The 18,791-nt window shown below is 41.5% G+C and overlaps 1 protein-coding gene across 1 annotated transcript in view; it reads right to left on the bottom strand.

Annotated features, from left to right (window-relative positions):
• Positions 1-18,791, bottom strand: part of CACNA1I (calcium voltage-gated channel subunit alpha1 I) — a 665,843-nt gene that overhangs the window by 394,649 nt on the left and 252,403 nt on the right. Inside the window, exons 5-7 of the mRNA XM_073549592.1 lie at positions 14,148-14,463; positions 13,932-14,024; positions 4,303-4,609 (exon numbers count right to left, since the gene is read on the bottom strand). Coding sequence (XP_073405693.1) covers positions 4,303-4,609; positions 13,932-14,024; positions 14,148-14,463 — 716 coding nt within the window. The remainder of the gene's footprint in view (positions 1-4,302; positions 4,610-13,931; positions 14,025-14,147; positions 14,464-18,791) is intronic.

The raw sequence follows: 18,791 nt of genomic DNA, 5'->3' as shown, positions 1-18,791 counted from the left end.
CTCCAAAACCGACGCCGCTGCCGTCTCTGCTGTCTCTCCCTCTCCCTTTCTTGCTGGCAACAAAAGACATACGCCTGAGACAGCGCAATGTCAAGATCCAGCTTGAAGCGGAAATTATCCAGACGCAGGTCCATCTTGACACCGGAAACAGCAGCAAAATCTGATGAATTCAGCAGTACAGGGTCTATAAAACATTCCAATGACACACGCCCACTGGTGACCCATTGGTGGTCAAGGATTTTTCTATTGTGAAATGTCACACCTAAAAACGCATGCGCATAAAAAACGCAACCGCATGCAAAAACGCATGTAAAACGCAAGTAACACTGCGTTATTTTGACGCATCAGCGTGCGCATGATGAAAAAAAAACGCACATTTGTTTTGCGTTTTTCTTTGCGTTTTTTATGCGCACGATGCGCTGCGCAAAAAAACGCTAATGTGAAACTAGCCTTACCTTTATTTTTCTCTGCAGATGAAGATTATATGGACAATACAAGCAGCTTAATAGGGTTGGTGGGGGGAATGTTATTATACCGGGTTGTTAATATGAAAAATGATTGTTTTCGGAAAATATGTATCCTAATATGCTTTTCTGAATAAAAATCTATTTGATTAAAATGTTTTTGTCAAAGTTCATATTTGCAAAAATCTAAATTGTAACTGCAATGTGCTGAGACATATGAGAATAATGTAAAATAAAATGATACTCTGTAAATGAATGCACAGTGTCTTGCAGAGTTGTGGCCCACAACAGAATTAATGTCCTCCTTACTGATTCTCTCTTCTCGGTCCTGGACTCGCTGTCACATAAGATTGATGCCTGTTTAGTATATCATATTTTATTTCCTAATGTTCTGATCACAGTATATAATTAGCAAATGACTATATTGAGCTTGACAGGGGAATGAACATTGAAGTTCATCCTTTGTAGTGAAATACAACATTTAGTGGCATTTAAACATCAATAAACAGTTCTATAAACCTCTGCTAGCAGTTGGGAGCGTTCTTCTTAAAGTTCTTTTTAGCATTTAAACTTTGCGAAAATATTTTTAATTATTACTCTGTCTTATAGCAACTGCAACAACCTAGTAAGAATAATGTATATACACATGTACCAGATTTGTTGCAGAAATTTCTGCGACTAAAAATCAGCTCTTTACATCTGAATGGGGTTAAAGGTGCTGGCGCGTATCATGTGTGCTATGTTTGCGTTGTAGGTGCCAGTCCGCTGCAGCCAAGGTGCAAGGTTCAGTGGCTAATGCGCTTGCTTTGCGTGAAATAGGAGTCCAGGGGCACAAATTGAAGAAATACATGTATATAGAGTCTGTATAGAATCTCCCTGTATTTCCATGGGTTTTCTGAAGGAATCCCGGTCTTCTCATACACACCAAAAGCATAGTGATGGACTAATTAACCATTATGTGATGAAAAATTTGATTTAAGTGATGCCACGTTCTGTACGGATCTGGTGAATATGTTGGTGCTGCAGCTCTATGCAAAAGTCTTATGCAGGTGTGGAAAAAAATACTGCAAATTAAGAATGTGGTCACAAACAGAAGTGTTAATAGGTTATAAAAAAAACAAAGTAAATGAACAAGAAAAAGAAATCAATATTTGGTGTGAATGGCCTTTGCTTTCAAAGCAGCATAAATTATTCTAGGGACATTATTTCATTATTTTTACACAGTATGTGAAGGCGCTCAACAGGGAGGTTGTTCCAAACATCTTGGAGCACTAACCACAGATCTTCTGTAGATGTACGCTTGTGCATAACCTTCTGTCTCTTCATATAATACCAGACAGACTATATGATGTTGAGATCAGGGCTCTGTGGGGGCCATATCATCACTTTCTTGTTCTTCTTTATGATGTAGATAGTTCTTAATGACATTGACTGTATGTTTAGGGTCGATGTCCTGTAGCAGGATAAATATTGGGCCACCCTGATGGTATTGCCTGATGAAGAAGTATATACCTGTATTTCTCAGCATTGAGAACATTATTTATCTTGACCAAATCCTCAACTTAATTTGTTAAAATATAGTCCCAAACCTGCAGGGAACCTCCACCATGATTCACTGTTGCCTGCAGACTCTCATTATTGTACCTCTCTAAAGCTGTTCTGCAAGCAAGTTGTCTTGTTACAGACAAATACTTCAAATTTTGACTCCTCAATACAGAACACTTGTTGCCATTTTTCTGTATCTCAGATGTGATATTTTTATTCATACTTCAATCTCCTGTCCTTGTTTTCATGACAAAAGTATAGTTTCTCACCACAACTTTTCCATGAAGACCACTCTTGACCAGATTTTTTTGAACAGTAGATAGGTGTAGTTGTGTCCCACTGGTTGCTTCCAGGTCTGAGCTGCTGGCACTGCTGGATACTTTTCAATTTCGAAAGAAAGTAACCATCTGCTACACTAAGTTTCTGTGGTCGACCACTGTTACTAGAGTCCTCAATGATGCCCATTTCTTGGTTCCTCTTCAGAAGAGTTTTAACAGCACAGCTTGAAACTCTAGTCTGCTTATAATTCTTTGCCAGGAAGAGACATTGCTGATGTAGTATAACTACCTTGTGTCTTGTTGCTATGCTCAGTCTTGCCCTGGTGTATAGCAAGAAACTGTCTTCCCCAACCTTTGTAGCAGAGATTGAATGTTCCTCACCCAATTTTAAGCCTTCTACACTCCTTGACTTTACAGAAGTATACCTAGAAGACTTGATCATGTTTTGAAGGTAAAGAGTGGTCACATCATATATTGATTTTACTTAGGTTTCTCTTTTGTTCATTCACTTTGCATTGTGTTAAATGATAAAAAATATGAACATTTCTATATTTTAAGGCATTCTTACTCTGCAGCATTTTTTCCACACGTGCTTAAAACTTTTGCACAGTACTATACAAAAAACAGCTTGAATAAATAATTATCCACTTTCTTCCCTTGACCAATGAGTCGTGTAGATGTATGTCAGAGTACAGAAGAACGAAGAACGTTTGTTAGGACCTAATTTTATCATGTCCCATGCATTGTGGCATCTCGATGGAAATACATTGTAATGCCAGGAAATGCGATTAATATCTTTAGAGTTTGATCATTCGTTAAAGCTGTACCAATGTCAATATATATAGGATAGTACAGCTGCACATTATAAGAATATTAGGAGGCACTCGGGAACTCACTGATGGCTTAAAATCATGAGGCTGGAGGCTGAAATGGACGAATTTATGTAGATCTTTGTTAAAAAAAATCGTTCTGCTGCAAATGCAATGTGTGTTAAGAGGTTCTGTAGATGAGCTGCATAATACAAGTCTTGGATTTTCCAAGAATGTAGAACTGATGGCTAATTGGCTATTCATCAAGAAGTGGTTCTGCTTGGCACTGCAGCTCTGCTCCTTTTTCTTTATTGGCAATAAGCTGCCATGAACTGCAGTACCAGTCAATGCCACAACAAACTGTGCTGCGCTGTGCCTTGAGGGGTTATTCCCATAATATGAAATTATCCACTATCCAAAGTATATGCTAAATACAACACTCAACTTTCTCTGGTAGTTTCTTAGACAATGAATGCCCCCCTCCATTCAAGACCGGGCTCTGTTCCTGGATTCTAGAGCCCAGTTTTTGGGTTTTTTGGTCAGACCTCCAGGTATTAATAAGTTATCCCCTATCCTATGAAAAATGAATAAATTATTACTTTGGGAATCACCCTTTGAACAGTCTCCCAGCAGCAACCTTTCCTCCGGGAGTTCTGGTCGGGTGCATTTTGATTTTTGTATATGGATTTGGAATAAAGTTTTGGATTTTATTCTTCTGAGCTGGATCTTTCTTCTCAAGAATTGCATTAATAAGTTATCCCCTATCCTATGAAAAATGAATAAATAATTATTTTGGGAATCACCCTTTGTGCATGTTCTGGGATTTTAAACATTTAATTAATCATCTATGACATATCTATTTATTCAGTATCATTAGTTCCGCTCGGTAGAATTGCCCAGGACCTGGTTGTTGCAGACATTTTACAGTCGCCTCAAATAGGACTTGGGGCACTTTGACTTAGCATTTTTCTTGAAGTTTTTCCTACTTTTTTTTTCTGTTTTAAAGAAAAAAAAAACAATGCAGCCACGTGACTACTGAATATCAAGATGGAAATATATGGCTTTTCACCACTTGTGTTGCTTTTTTTTTTTCTTTAAAGTCACAGTCTCCTCTGGATATGGCAATAAAAATACACATTAAAAATGCCATTTTTGCTCATACATTCGTATAGACTAATAAGAAAGAGCTGAATTTGTCATTCTTACACAACTGGTGCTGTTCTTTCCCATTGATCCCCAGCTTAGTGTTGTTGAGCTCAATTCGACTCTGTCTTCGGCTTTGAAGACTGTTGTAAAGCCCGACCGTACGACGCTTGGCCTTTCGGAGGATGTGGCAGACATATTGAAAGATCTCCTCGTAACAGTCCCCAGGCTCGGCATAACTAGCGACCGTGCTGGAGGATAAATACAAAGCCCTCTGCTCCTGCATCAGCTGGTGCTCCCTTTGCTTGGTCTCTGAGAATTGAGTGGCTATAACAACTAGGCACAAATTGATCATGAAAAACGATCCAACCTGCAGTAAAAAAAAGAAAAACAAAATTACAATGGTCCACATTGGAACCTTGGGGCACAAATGGCATATTCAGGTGTTCACATAGTTGTGAAAAACTTCCAACTCCAGGGATGGAAGAGATTAATTGTTTTTCTTTCTGAGACAATGATTACAGCTACAGATAATTATTCAAAGCAGGTGCTTTTTAATTTCTTAAAACAGCCTTTGTCTCTCCCTTTATGCACTGAGCATGGCTTAGTTATTATATAAATCAACATATTTCATTCTTCATCTTCTGAAAGTATACATAATGTTATAACATGGTTTTGCTATGGTCATATGGCTACTTAAAGTAACTATTGCCATTCTGCGACATGCTAAATAAAATAAGTAAGCCTGGCAGATTACAACCAAAGTGTCACAGCTCTGTTGTCAGAATATCCAGGGCCAGAGACTCCTTCCCTGTCCATAATGCTAGGGGTGCCATAGCTATCCCTGTATTACTTCTGATGGTGAAGATGCCGGGGCCAAGTGCCTTGCGGAACTCCTGAATCAGAACTATATCTGTTACCCTCGCCCATCCAGGGAAGTGGGGAGTAATAGCATATGCATATACACAAACCAGACTAACAAGGGAGGATGTGCAGGGATAAATGAAAATATCAAACATACAAATATGCACTCACAGACAACAGAGAGGAACATCAGGGGTAAAAGGAAGGAAAATCAAATAGGAGAGGATGAGGATTTTGCAAACAGAAACACCAAGCAAAAGTCACAGATCAACATTCCAAACGCCTCTACCTACAACTGACACCTCCAGTCCACACCAGGCAATACAAGACTAATGCTGGTAATTTAGATTGCCAGAAGCGGGTATATATAGGATAGAAGAGTGGCCAATACTGAACAGCTGAGATCATTTAAGCAGGAAAGCTTCAGAGACTCTAAGCTGAACAGTTTAACCCCTGCACTGCTAGCAGAAACCTGCACAATTTAATATGAAGGAGACGTGCTTCTAATCAGTGCAGGGGTACGTGAAATCAAACACTGCAGTTTTCTGGCCTTTCTCTGTTGGGGTAAACGTGTGCCCCCGAGGTTAAACAGCAATATTTTAAGTAGAAAAAAATGGAACTTTATATTGAGTTTCGGTGAGACTCTTTTGAACTTCAACTGATTTGAGCGCGATAGCAAATGTGGAGTCCAATAAGCCCCAATCTGCTCGAATGGTCTGAATTGTGGTCCAGTAAGGACATGATGTCTGTTGGATTAATTTTAGTAACCTAAATCCATGTGATGCTACATACTGTTTTAATGTGGCCATGCATCTTATATAGTGGTTGGTAAAATAATCTCTCCCAACATCCCCATATAGTGGTCAGTGGAGGTCTCAACAGTGGACTCCTACAGATCAAAACGTCTCAAGTCTCAATGATATTTAAAGCCAGTCTTGTGAACTGGCAGTTACTTTTTAAGTTTTTTTTTTGAAAATCGAATGTCTGTAAAAATCTGTTTCCATAATTACATTAGAACTAATATAAAGCTTAGTTCCAGGTAGAAGTGAAGAGGTCACGGAATGAGTGGTCAGGCCATTCAACACTAGGATAAAGCCACTGAGTTAAACTTTCACCCTGCATCACATGGAGACTAAGGAGCCTGAGCTATAAAACAATAGTGTCTAAACAATCCAAAGCACTAGTGGTCCACTCTTCTGCACCTGAAGGGGTGGTCCGAAATACAAATTGCATATGATCCTGAATCCATATCTATTTTATGCCATAATCAAAACTATTTTCTACTATATTAAATTAAAAATTAAGGAGATATTTACAAAAATACTTCTTTATAAGGTTTAAATCAGTGGGGCATTATACAATGTAGTGGATAACCTATTTAACTACACTATCTCACTAATTTTGCTACTTCCTTTTTGATGACTCTTTGTTTGAGAATCCCAGTACATGCTGGGATACTCAAATGAAGCATCATCAAGGTAAAAAGCGTCTGTCACTGCCTGAACCCCTGCCCTCTCCCTGAAATAAAGCATCATCATTGACCTTTGTTTCAGGAGCTGTGCTAGTCACTGAATGATGTACACTTGTGTGATGTGCACAGTGACAGTGCGCTCTCTCTCGCCGGCTCAGGAGAGTGCACTGTCAATATGCATTGCCAGAATACCCAGGGGCACAGACCCGTCCCACAACCGCAAGTAACTTGCCTGATAGATTGCATCTGTTTAACACCACAGCAGCTAGGGCTTTTAAAGTCCCTTGCTTGGGTGGCTATGGTCTCTATATAGAAGTCATATCCTGTGAATTTGACTTATTTGTCTGAGATGAGAATAATCCTTTAAAGGGAATCTGTCACCTATTTTTTGACATAGAAGATGCAGTCACCACCATCAGGGGCTTATCTACAGCATTCTGTAATGCTGTAGATAAGCCCCAGATGTAACCTGAAAGATAAGAAAAACACATTATATTATACTCACCCAGGGGCGGTCCGGGTCCGATGGGTGTCGCGGTCCAGGTCCGGCGCCTCCCATCTTCTAGTGATGATATCCTCTTCTTTGCTTCCCATCGCAGCTCCAGCACAGGCATACTATATTTGCCCTGTTGAAGGCAGAGCAGAGAACTGCAGTGCACAGGTGCCGGACCAGGTCAGAGAGGCCCAGCGCCTGCGCACTGCAGTACTCTGCTCTGCCCTCAACAGGCAGAGCAGTACGCCTGCATCGGAGTCGCGACGGGAAGCAAAGAAGAGGACTTTCGCTAGAAGATGGGAGGTGCCGAACCCGGACGGCGACACCCATCGGACCAGGACCGGACCCCCGGGTGAGTATAATATAACTCGTTTTTCTTATCTTTCAGGTTACATCGGGGCTTATCTACAGCATTACAGAATGCTGTAGATAAGCCCCTGATGGTGGTGGCAGCATCTTATATGCCAAAAATGGGGTGACAGATTCCCTTTAAGGGTATGGAATTTTGGCTGTATTTTAAAAATGTAAATATATATATAGCTATGGTAGGTAATATGTAGCATAGCATATGAGATAGGTGGGGGTGCTAGTGACAGACCCCAGGATTGTATATCTGCTCCAGCACTGATCAGACCTAAGCATGTATGGAGCAGAACATGGGTTGAATGGGAGATGCACTGCATTATGATAGCCTCAGTCAACCTCTTTGAATAATTTGCTCAACTTACAGAGGAAAAATCTGCAGTCTTTGCTCTTCATTGTTTTTAGGCAGCAGCACTGTGTGCGGCAGCTGAAAACTGGATACTGCATATAGCACAATACACACATGACACAAATATCTAGGCTCACTATGTTCTAAGAGAATTATCCACCTCAGTATGCCCAGTCTATAGCTTCAGGCACAACTCTCTGAAAAGGTGTTGTATTATGTCATTCCAATGTCAGCTCCTGCTTCCCCCTGGTCCACACAGTTGTGGACACCAATGTGTGTAAACTAATAAAGAAGAAGGGAAAAAATGGAATGGCGCACTCCGCTGAAGCAATAAAAAATCATGGACATGAAGCAATGTTTGTATTAAATTCAGCAGCAGCTTTCTGATACCCAATTTGAAAGCAGCATGATACAGAGATAGAAACCCTGATTCCAGCGATGTGCCACTTACTGGGCTATTCACTGCAGTTTTTGTAAAATCACTGTTTAATCAGCAGAAGATTATCACTAGAGGACTAGTAAACCTGCTGCCAACCATACTCCTCCACTATTTGAAAGCTTTCTGCCTTTGCACAGTGTACACTGAAAGCTGCCAATCAGTGGTGTGGGTGGGGTTATACAGGGCTCCGCATGCAGAGAACTGCTAGTTTTGCAGCAGACAAAACTAATTTTTATTAAACCTGCAGAAAGCAGTCCAGTAAGTGATACATCGCTGGAATCAGGGTCTCTGCCCCTAACTTATACTGCTCTCAGATGGATCAGAAAAAAATTGGTGGCAGATTTACTTTAAACAATTAGTAAAAAGCACCACAATTCGGCATGAAGCAAATGACTTAGTTAGATTAATATAATAACAACCCTACAATATCGAAAGCTGCCTTATTCCTATTTATTTAATAAAAGAAGACTGCATCAGATTTTTTCAGTTGAAAAAAATTCTTAATTGTAACGAGGGAAAAAGTGTTCTTAGTTTGGTAATTTGTAAATTTTTGTTCAGACTTTGCACCTAATTGTTCTTAGCAGTATTGTATGCAGCAGCGGAACAATGGTCACTGTGTATAACACAATACACACGTAGCATACATTTGTCGGCTTACTCTCCCCACAATACGCCCAGTCTGCCGCTCTGCTCCAGTGTTTTTTAGAGAATGTAACCGCGCTCCGCTCAGTTCTGCTGAGTGTCAGCTCTGTGACCTCTCTTGGTCTCATTAGTGTGGGAACGCTTGGTGCCTCTGCAGAGTCAAACTGTTAGGAAGCTAAATAGTGAGTAACTAAAACAATTCCAAGATAGTGATGTTCTTCTCGGCGGAAACACAGTAGGTCAGGAAAAGCTCCTAATTACACTCACTGCTATGTTTGGATTCCTTTTGTTTTACAATGTACCATTTGAAAGCAACTTTTATTTGAACCGGTAAACAACATTTACAGGCTTTTGGGTGAATTTGGAGAGATTTCATTTCCTCAGCTGGATATGACAGCATAGTTATTGACTGCTATTTCTGCTATACCCGACTCCTCCAAGTCCAGGTCATTGTAGATTCTTGTAATGTCACCACCACTTAAAGAGAATCCATCAGGAGGGTTTTACTACCCCATATGAGAGCAGCATGATATAGGTGCTGAGAACCTGATTCCAGTGATGTTTCACTTACTGGGCTGCTTGCTGCAGTTTTGATAAAATCCCTGTTTTATCTGCTGCAGAGCTATACGTTCTCTGAATGTTGAGCCGTGCATAACCCCACCCATACCACTGATTGGCAACTTTCTGCGTACACTGTGCATAGGCAGAAAGCTGCCAATCAGTTGTGTGGGCGGTGTTATACAGAGCTCAGAGAGGACTAAAAAGCAGCAGGTTTACTAGTCTCCAGCCGATAAAACAGTGATTTTATCAAAACTAAAGTAAGCAGCTCAATAAGTGACACATCACTGGAATCAGGGTCTCTTTCTCTACAGTTTGCTCCTCTCTAATTAAGGTGAAAAAAACCTGGTGACAGAATCCCTAAAGTCTCAACTTGTGGTACGTAAGAGGTGCATGTCATATTGTATCTTTAAGATTACACTGTGCTCAATCATAGCCTTAGTAGGTATTCTGATGTCGTTTGAGTAGGAGGCACTTGCCTTAATGGGTTATTCTCACGTTTGTTTATTGAATTGAAATAGCCCACGTAAAAACAACTAACTTTGCAATTTAACTATTATTATAAATCATCTTTGCACTCAAGAACTGAGTGATGTATGATTTTTTTTGCTTACAGCCCGTTGCATAGCTCACTGAACGCCAGGAGCTGGCCGGATGGCTGGAGTACACCGTTAGCTTATGATCGGACCCACTTCAGTCACTTCATTCTTCTGATGCTGCTACATGAGACACATTTGCCTCTACGGTGTCGGAGATGTGCACAATACAGACCTGTGGTGCAACGATGCTGCTGGTCTAAACTAGAAATCCTTGATTGATGCTAGAACCACAGGGTTTGGGGACACGTGAGAATTGTGGTAAATACGTAGGTAGATGAAAACTTGGCACTCAATAAGATGAAGTTAAACAATTTAACAAAATATTTTTTTGTGCAATGTAATATATCAGGAATATTAACGTTTTGGCCCTGAGTCCAGATCTTCATCAGAATGGCGTGGATTGCAAGGGTTGTGGTGAAAGAATCATGTGTGTAATGCTGTGGTGGAAGCGACCACCATCACTGTCTGCATGGCGCTGTGCTTGATCGCACCCACCACAGTGCTACACACATGATTCTCTCACTGCAACCCTAGCAATCCACACCACTCTGATGAAGGTCCAGATTCACGGCCGAAACGTTGATCTTTGGGATTAATTTTCTGGAATTGTTGAATTCCATGATTACATATTTAATTTTTTTCACTTCATCCCATTGAGTGCCGAGTTTTCATCTACCTATTCTTACGGATCAGACCTTTCTTGGTCACCAACTCATCGATGCAAAGTGACGTATTTTATTGCCTAAAATTGTGGTAAATACAATATATTCCGCACTTGTCTAACCAACGGTATCCTTTTTGCATGAAGACAACATGGACTTTAAACATAGTCCCTTACTAAAGAGTTTACATTCAACACTTTTTTTTCATTCCTTCCAAGAATGTTCATTGTCCAAGCCCAACGATAACTGGCAGCATCAAGAATTCTATGAAAAAAATTCAATCTCTCTATCCGATCAGCTATTTGGTCTAGAGAGTCCAGAAAATCTAAGAAAAAAGACCTACATCAATTCTTAGGGAAAGTCCCTGCATTGCTTCTTTGCTGCAGCTATATCTAGATCAGAATTTACACCTTTGGATATCATTGCAAAAAAAGTGAGTGAACATTGAAAAGGATGAAACACGGGTGGACATCTGCAGGATAAATTGACATGCTGCAGATAACAAATTCACGTAACTTTTTGATTTACATCATAGTTATTTTTTGCAGCATTTGCTTGAGATTTCATAAAATGAAAGTGCAAGTGAATATGGAACAGAAAGTCTACTGCATTTTGGAAACCTACCCCAAATACAGATGCTTGTCACGAAATTAGAATATCATCAAAAAGTTAATTTATTTCAGTTCTTCAATACAAAAAGTTAAACTCCTATATTATATAGAATCATTACAGAGTGATCTATTTCTCGTGTTTATTTCTGTTTATGTTGATGATTATGGCTTACAGCCAATGAAAACCGAAAAGTCATTATCTCAATAAATTAGAATAATTAACAAAAACACCTGCAAAGGCTTCCTAAGCTTTTAAAAAGGTCCCTTAGTCTGTTTCAGTAGGGTCCACAATCATGGGGAAGACTGCTGATGTGACAGATGTCCAGAAGACAGTCACTGACACACTCCACAAGGAGGGTAAGCCACAAAAGGTCACTGCTAAAGAAGCTGGCTGTTCACAGAGTGCTGTATCCAAGCATATTATTGGAAAGTTGAGTGGAAGGAAAAAGTGCGGTAGAAAAAGGTGCACAAACAAACAGGATAACCACAGCCTTGAAAGGATTGTTAAGGAAAGGCCTTTCAAAAATTTGGGGGAGATTCACAAGGAGTGGACTGCTGCTGGAGCCATTGCTTCAAGAGCCACCACACACAGACGTATCCAGGACATGGGCTGCAAGTGTCACATTCCTTGTGTCAAGCCACTCATGACAAATAGACAACGCCAGAAGTGTCTTACCTGGGCCAAGGAGAAAAAGAACTAGACTGTTGCTCAGTGGTCCAAGGTGTTGTTTTCAGAGGAAAGTATATTTTGCCTTTCATTTGGAAATCAAGGTCCCAGAGTCTGGAGGAAGAGTGGAGAGGCAACAATCCAAGCTGCTTGAGGTCTAGTGTGAAGTTTCCACAATCAGTGATGGTTTGTGGAGCCATGTCATCTGCTGGTGTAGGTCCACTGTGTTTTATCAAGACCAAAGTCAGCACAACCGTCTGCTGACAAGCTTTTTGGAGATGGAAATTTCATTCTCCAGCAGGACTTGGCACCTGTCCACACTGCCCAAAGTGCCAATACCTGGTTTACAAACAACAGTATCCCTGTGCTTGTGATTGGCCAGCCATCTTATCTGACCTTAACCCCAAAGAGAATCTATGGGGCATTGTCAAGAGGAAGATGAGAGACTCCAGACTCAACAATGCAGACAAGCTGAAGGCTGCTATCAAAGCAACCTGGGCTTCCATAACCCCTCAGCAGTGCCACAGGCTGATCGCCTCCATGTCATGCAGCATTGATGCAGTAACTGATGCAAAAGGAGCCCCGACCAGGTATTGAGAGCATTTGCTGAACATACATTTCAATAGGCCAACATTTCGGATTTTAAAATAATTTTTCAATCTGGTGTTATAAAGTATTCTAATTTACTGAGATAATGACTTTTGGATCTTCATTGGCTGTAAGCCATAACCATCAACATTAACAGAAATAAACACGTGAAATAGATCACTTTGTTTGTAATGACTCTATATAATATGAGTTTCACTTTTTGTAACGAAGAACTGAAATAAATTAACTTTTTGATGATATTCTAATTTGTGAGAAGCACCTGTATTATAGCTTGTCTTCTCTTTTCCAGCTACACGGCCCTCAGTGAACTCTATGTTGCACAGAAGCATCAAAATTGCTGATGCTTCTGTAAGACCTGGCCATCACATATTCACTGGGTCCTTGGATAGCATAGCAAAGCTGCTGGTTCTTAGTAGACCAGATCAGCTAAGCTAGTGATAGCTGTTGTGCAGCCTGGCTTTCAGTCATAGAGGCATGGCCGGCGTGGCTTCATTCACCACTCAATGCATATTGAGCGGTGGCTGAAATTATGCCCCGAAACTGACTGACAGCTAGCTCTGTACTGATGCACTCTTGAGCTGGCTGTCAGTCAGTGCAGGACATGGTCACAGACGCTGCTCACTATGCGCTGACCAATGAACAAGCCCTGCCGGTTGTGCCACTATGACTGAAAGCCAGAGGCTACTGAGAGGAATCAAGTTAAATTCCTCCCAGCAGCCAGACTTTCATTTTGGTGGCCATACGGCTTTAGAACACTATTAGGCTTCTTTTACACTTGCTGTGTTTTTTGCGGGCCGCATTGCCGTAATTTTCACAGGCTGCCGCAAAAACGGGCAGCAAAAATCCTCTCGGATTTCTGCAGTCCTTAGAATTGATAAACAGGAAAGTACATGGGAGTGTACTAGTAAAAATATAGCGTTCCGCAAATACGGTCTTCACGGTGTACCACAAAATCAACACACTGGGCAAGCTTCCGTTGTTTTTGTGGCCGCATTGATTTCAATGGGGGCCGTGTCCGTAAGCCGTTAAAAATATTGAGCTGTCTTGATATTTTTTCACAGCCGTAAATATGGCCCTCATGGTCATATGGCGTACGGCGCTCCTACAAATTTTTACCGCACGTTTTTGCGGCCCCATAAAAATCTATTGGGGCCGCAAAAACGGCCCGCAAAAACACGGCAAGTGTAAAAGAACCCTAAAGCTGCAGATGAAGCCCATATTTACAGTTTAATAATATATTCTCACATGAAAGGTTCTCTTCAAGGTTTGCTAGTGTCCCATTTGTCGGACCCCAAGTGATTACCAACTGATCACCTTTTTGTCACTCCATTGATGAACAGCTTTTTCAAAGCATACATTACTTACTATAATCAGCAGAATGAAGTAGATAAAGTTGTAAAAGGAGTGTGCATCCATGACGTAATACATAATCTCTACCCAGCCCTCTAATGTAATGACCTGTAAGACAGAGAAGAGGAATTGGAGCACGCTACTAGTCTGATGTGCAATGACCTAGATATAGTTATTTCTACAGCTCATTTCTATCATTGTCACTTGAAAATGTCAATTACAAAACTCCACCTGAAATATGACAATCCAAGCATAACCAATGTTATCAAAGTTAATGGCGCCCTTATGGGGATTGGTGTTGCTGGTGCGACAAACATTGTAGTACTGATTCCAGTTGACACACATGCCGCTGACATTAAACTCCTGTCGGATGGAATTGTAGTAATAGTAGTCCTCTTTATCCAAGCAGCATGTATGTCCCCGATCCCTAAGTGGTGGGATCTCGTGACAGCCCATGATTCCATTATCACCAGACAAGGAACAGATAAATGGCATTTCATCATCTTCTTCAGGCTGGTAATATGGTGGCAATGTGATATCCCCTTGTCTGAAAGACATAAATAAAAAAAACTATGATGAATAGTAATTAATATAATAAAGCATACAGAAATGTCCAAACAGTATTCAAATGGATAACACAACAATATGACAGAAATCTACGATGCCACAATAACTCAATACACATAAGTAAATACTATGGACACCATTGGCAACGTCCCTGCACACTGCCGTCATGGGGCACGTTGTGACATCACAATGTTATAACAAACATCACCTGATGCCTAGTTGGCACCTTGGGGGATAGACAGAGTGCAGAAACATCAGATGAACTATATCAGAAAAGGCACTGGGACAGCAAAGGAGTAGGAACGGGTTAAAGAAAAATACGGTAAATTTTGGGGGGCTGCGTTGTGTGAAGGGATGGTATTATTACAGTATATATCGGAGTTTGGGTGCCAAAAGGCTTATCAGCCATATTACCTTCATCTTGGTAATGCCCTGTCTTTATGTTTTTTGCTTGATAGATTTGGATTTTGGTGTATTTGGTTAGAGTTGTAGGCTTATGGATATGTTTTGTTGTGTATTTACCAAAAGTTTTATATTTAAAATGTTTTTTTTATATGGTGTTGTTATGTAAATTATAAAGTTGTCACAGCATGGGCCTTTTTCTCATCCATGCCCAATTATGTTCATTCAGCAATACCCACTGTAATACAGCGTTTGGCCTTTGGGAGTTGAATGAGGAGATCGGTGGAAAGGAAGGAAATGGGCATACATGGAATTTTGTTGGAGTATTTTTGGTTTTTAATAAAGCTGTGGCCAGACCACTTATCCCATATAAGTTTCTGTGTTTTCCTTGTGGGTAAAGAAGGAATTTATATAAATCAGCCATGATTTGTAGGAGGCTGATGTATCACACTCCTACAAGTCTGAGAAAATGGAGAAGGCGTGGAAACTTTTTTTTCTCTCCACATCTGACAAAAATTGATGACACTCTCAAAATTGTGCATTTTATTCTAATGTATTCTACATTTTTATATAGATAGCTACTAGTGATGGACAAATGCAAACAGTAACGTTCGGGTCCATATGCAACACCTAGGGTCCGTGCATGGACCCCGAACACAGACATCTCCAGGAAGTCCAGTTTACTGTTCTGGTTCTGCACCGTGAACATTGATTGTTTTCCACGCAGTCATCTCTGTGAGAGCTGCAGCTTCTATGCTGCCAGATGACAGTATGTGGAAAGGGGGAATGTGGGCTACTATTTTTAGAATGGGGAAAGCCAATATCCATGGCCCTTTTCCAACCTGAGTGTGACGCTAGTCACTACTCATGGACAGGCCATGAAGCAGAAGAGTCAGACGTTCCGGGGTAAATATTGAGAGAGTACGTAGATAACCAAGGGAAAAGACAAAGGCATAAGTCTGGTCACAATCCAGGTTCAAAAACAAGAGATAGTGGATCAAAAGCCGAAGGACAAGACAAATGGTTAGTCAGAACACAGTCCAAAGGGTCAGGCAGCAGAAGATCAGAACTTAGAACAACAGAATTAGGCTAACACTCACCAAGAAGCACAAACTACATCTGGCAGGGATCAGGGGCAGACAGCTGAGTTAAGTAACTATACGATTAATGGAACACTGAACACCTGCAGATAGTCCTGCACAACACAGACACAGATTGAACAGAGGAGCTGCCAAACAAGGCACCATCAGCTCAGCAAGCCCATCACAGTATTGGACAACCAAGCCGTCAATCAAGACACAGAGAGCTCAGCAAGACAGTTTCCATAGAACAGCACAGCAATCATTCACTGAGCAGAGGAATTATGACACTGAGAATACCAGCCTCCAGCTATCTGCTTTAGCTTGGCTGGTTGTCAAAAAGGGGGGACTCCATGACTTTTTTAAGTTATTTATTTAAATACTAGAAAAAAATGGCTTGAGACACCTCTATTCTTGATAACCAGCCACGATAAAGCTGACAGCTGGGGGCTGTAACCCGCAGCTATCGGTTTTGCCTGCGCTGGTTTTCAAAAATAGAAGAGACCCCATGTAATTTTTTTTTATTTGTCTATTGCACAGACACCGGCTGATGAATACTTTCATCAGCCTAGCCTCCTCTCGCTGCTACAAATGATATCAAGTGTACGCTGATGAGAGTAGTACTCTCATTAGTAGAGATAGGCGAACCCAAACAGTAAAGTTTGGTGTCCGTACCAAACCCCTACTATTCGCGTTCAACTGCCCGAACACCGGGTGTTTGTCATACTGTCATGTGCATGAGAGCGCGGCAAACACCGCTTCTGATCGGCGGTAATATTCTTCCCGCGGTTCCATGCTGTCAAAAGACAACATGAGAGCTCAACTGTGATCGGAGTTATAAAGTTTACCTCCGGTCACTGGTGTCAGCTAATGGGACTACCACTTCCATCATCTGCCACCTGCAGCCACTAATAACAGTGAGAGCAGGAGTGGTGGATGGGAGTATTCATCAGTTGCTCCTGCGCTGTAAATCAATAATTTAAAAAAAAAATGGCCCAGGTCGCCTTGTATTTTTAATAACCAGCCAGGGAAAACTCACAGCTGGGGGCTGCAACCCTCAGCTGTCAGCTTCAATAAGGCTGGTGTCATGATCCAAGCTGGATTATGACAGATAAAAGCACTAGTAACCTTTTTTTTTCCTTAAGCTGGTGGTTTCAGCTCTAGTTTTGCCCCCAGTGGCCGTTAGGGTCATTGCACTTAATGTTTTATTTGCTTTGCTTTTTGCCCCCTGTGGTCACTGGGATTATAGTAGCTTTTGGCCCCTGATCATTTGACCATTCCCTTTTCCTATATAGGGTCACATGGTCTATGAGCAGGTGTTGGTGATATTAGTCATTTCAACCATCCTTGGTGGAGGAAGGAGCTAGAGAGAGTTCCTTGCAGCACGGTCAGAGTCCTGGTGTGGAAGGACACACAGTGAGGAGTTCCTTGCTTGGTGGCTTAGCAGCTGTTCAGGAGGAAAGCTGCATTCTGGTGCTGGACTCTGTTGCTGGGAGCAAGAGCAACAGAGTAGAGCTAAGTGCTGTTATCCCTGTTTGTATTTTTCCCTGGTGTGTATTAGTACAGCTGTGGGGCCAGTGCCTGCACCACCCAGCTCCCTAGCAAGGGATAGGTGTAGGGTGTGCTAGGGTGACAGGTTCCGGCTTGGCGACAGGTGAGGAACCTGTATAGGGAACGTTAGGAGTGTGAGGGACACTGACTCAGGGGAGTGCAGGAGGTCTCCACGTCCCCGTTCCCTATCGCAGGGCCCACCGTTGTAACTGTTTCCCCTTCCCCCGTGTCTTGTTGTTTTAGTTACCGGCCTGCGGGTCGTGTCCCACAGGACAGTTACACATTCCAGTTTTGTTGTTTTAGTTACCGATCTGCGGGTCGTGTCACACAAGACTGGTCCACGTGACAGCTGGTTATCAAGAATAGAGGGGTCCACACGTTGTTTTTTGTAGTCATTTAAATAAATATTAAAAAAAGGCATGGGGCTTCCTGTCAAGAACTTATTTTCTGCTCTACCAGTTGAGAGTTCCCCTTCCGTTCTCCCTCTGGTGATGACAGGAGGTAGTGCGGTTGGTTTAAGTGGTAGTGATCTGCCACCTGATGAGGAAGATAACGATTGGATCTCTGGAGTATCAGACTGGATATAAGACAGCCGACACCCTATCCGGGTGCTGGTGATTCAGTCTGCTTTTCAGGTCCTGGACTTCAGCTCTCTTCCAGTCTTCTCAAGTTAAGTTTGTTTTTTGCTAATGTGCACACTTGCGCTTGTTGGTCAATTCAGTTTTTTGTGTACTCAGCCTGCCCCTGCTGGGGCTATGCTGAAATTCCACTCCTATTAATCAGTATTTGCCAATCTGCTTTTTGTCCCTTGTTGGAATGGCCTCTTTTTTGCTCTGTCTCAGAATATTTCAGAGTGCTGATATAGGTTTAGAAGTCTAGTGACTTCAGGGTTAATTTTGCTATCAGAAGTGTTGGACAATATTTTTGTAGGTTTTTTTTGGCAGATTGCAGACAGTGTCTTTCCTTTTCTGTCCTTTTTAGTTAGCCGGGTCTAGTTAGCCTATTTTACTGCCTTTGTTTGTATTTTCATCTTGTTTCACCGTCAATATATGTGGGGGGTTGTCTTTCCTTTGGGGTCTGCTCTGGGGCAGATAGTTTTCCTCTTTTCCTGCTTTAGGCTTATGTAGTTCTCCGGTTGTGACGAGGTGTCTAGGACCAACATAGGAACGCTCCACGACTGCTGCTAGCTGTGCGGTTAAGATCAGGGATCTGCAATCTGCATAGTTACCAACTTCCCTGGTTTTCTGAGTCTTAGCTTGTTGTCTTTTTTTCCTCC

The sequence above is a fragment of the Dendrobates tinctorius genome, unplaced genomic scaffold, assembly GCF_039654945.1.
Source record: "Dendrobates tinctorius isolate UK_male_01 unplaced genomic scaffold, ASM3965494v1 ptg000159l, whole genome shotgun sequence".
In the NCBI taxonomy this organism is placed as follows: Eukaryota; Metazoa; Chordata; class Amphibia; order Anura; family Dendrobatidae; genus Dendrobates; species Dendrobates tinctorius.
Note: the sequence above shows the minus strand (reverse complement) of the source record. Positions and strands in the feature narration are given on the sequence as shown.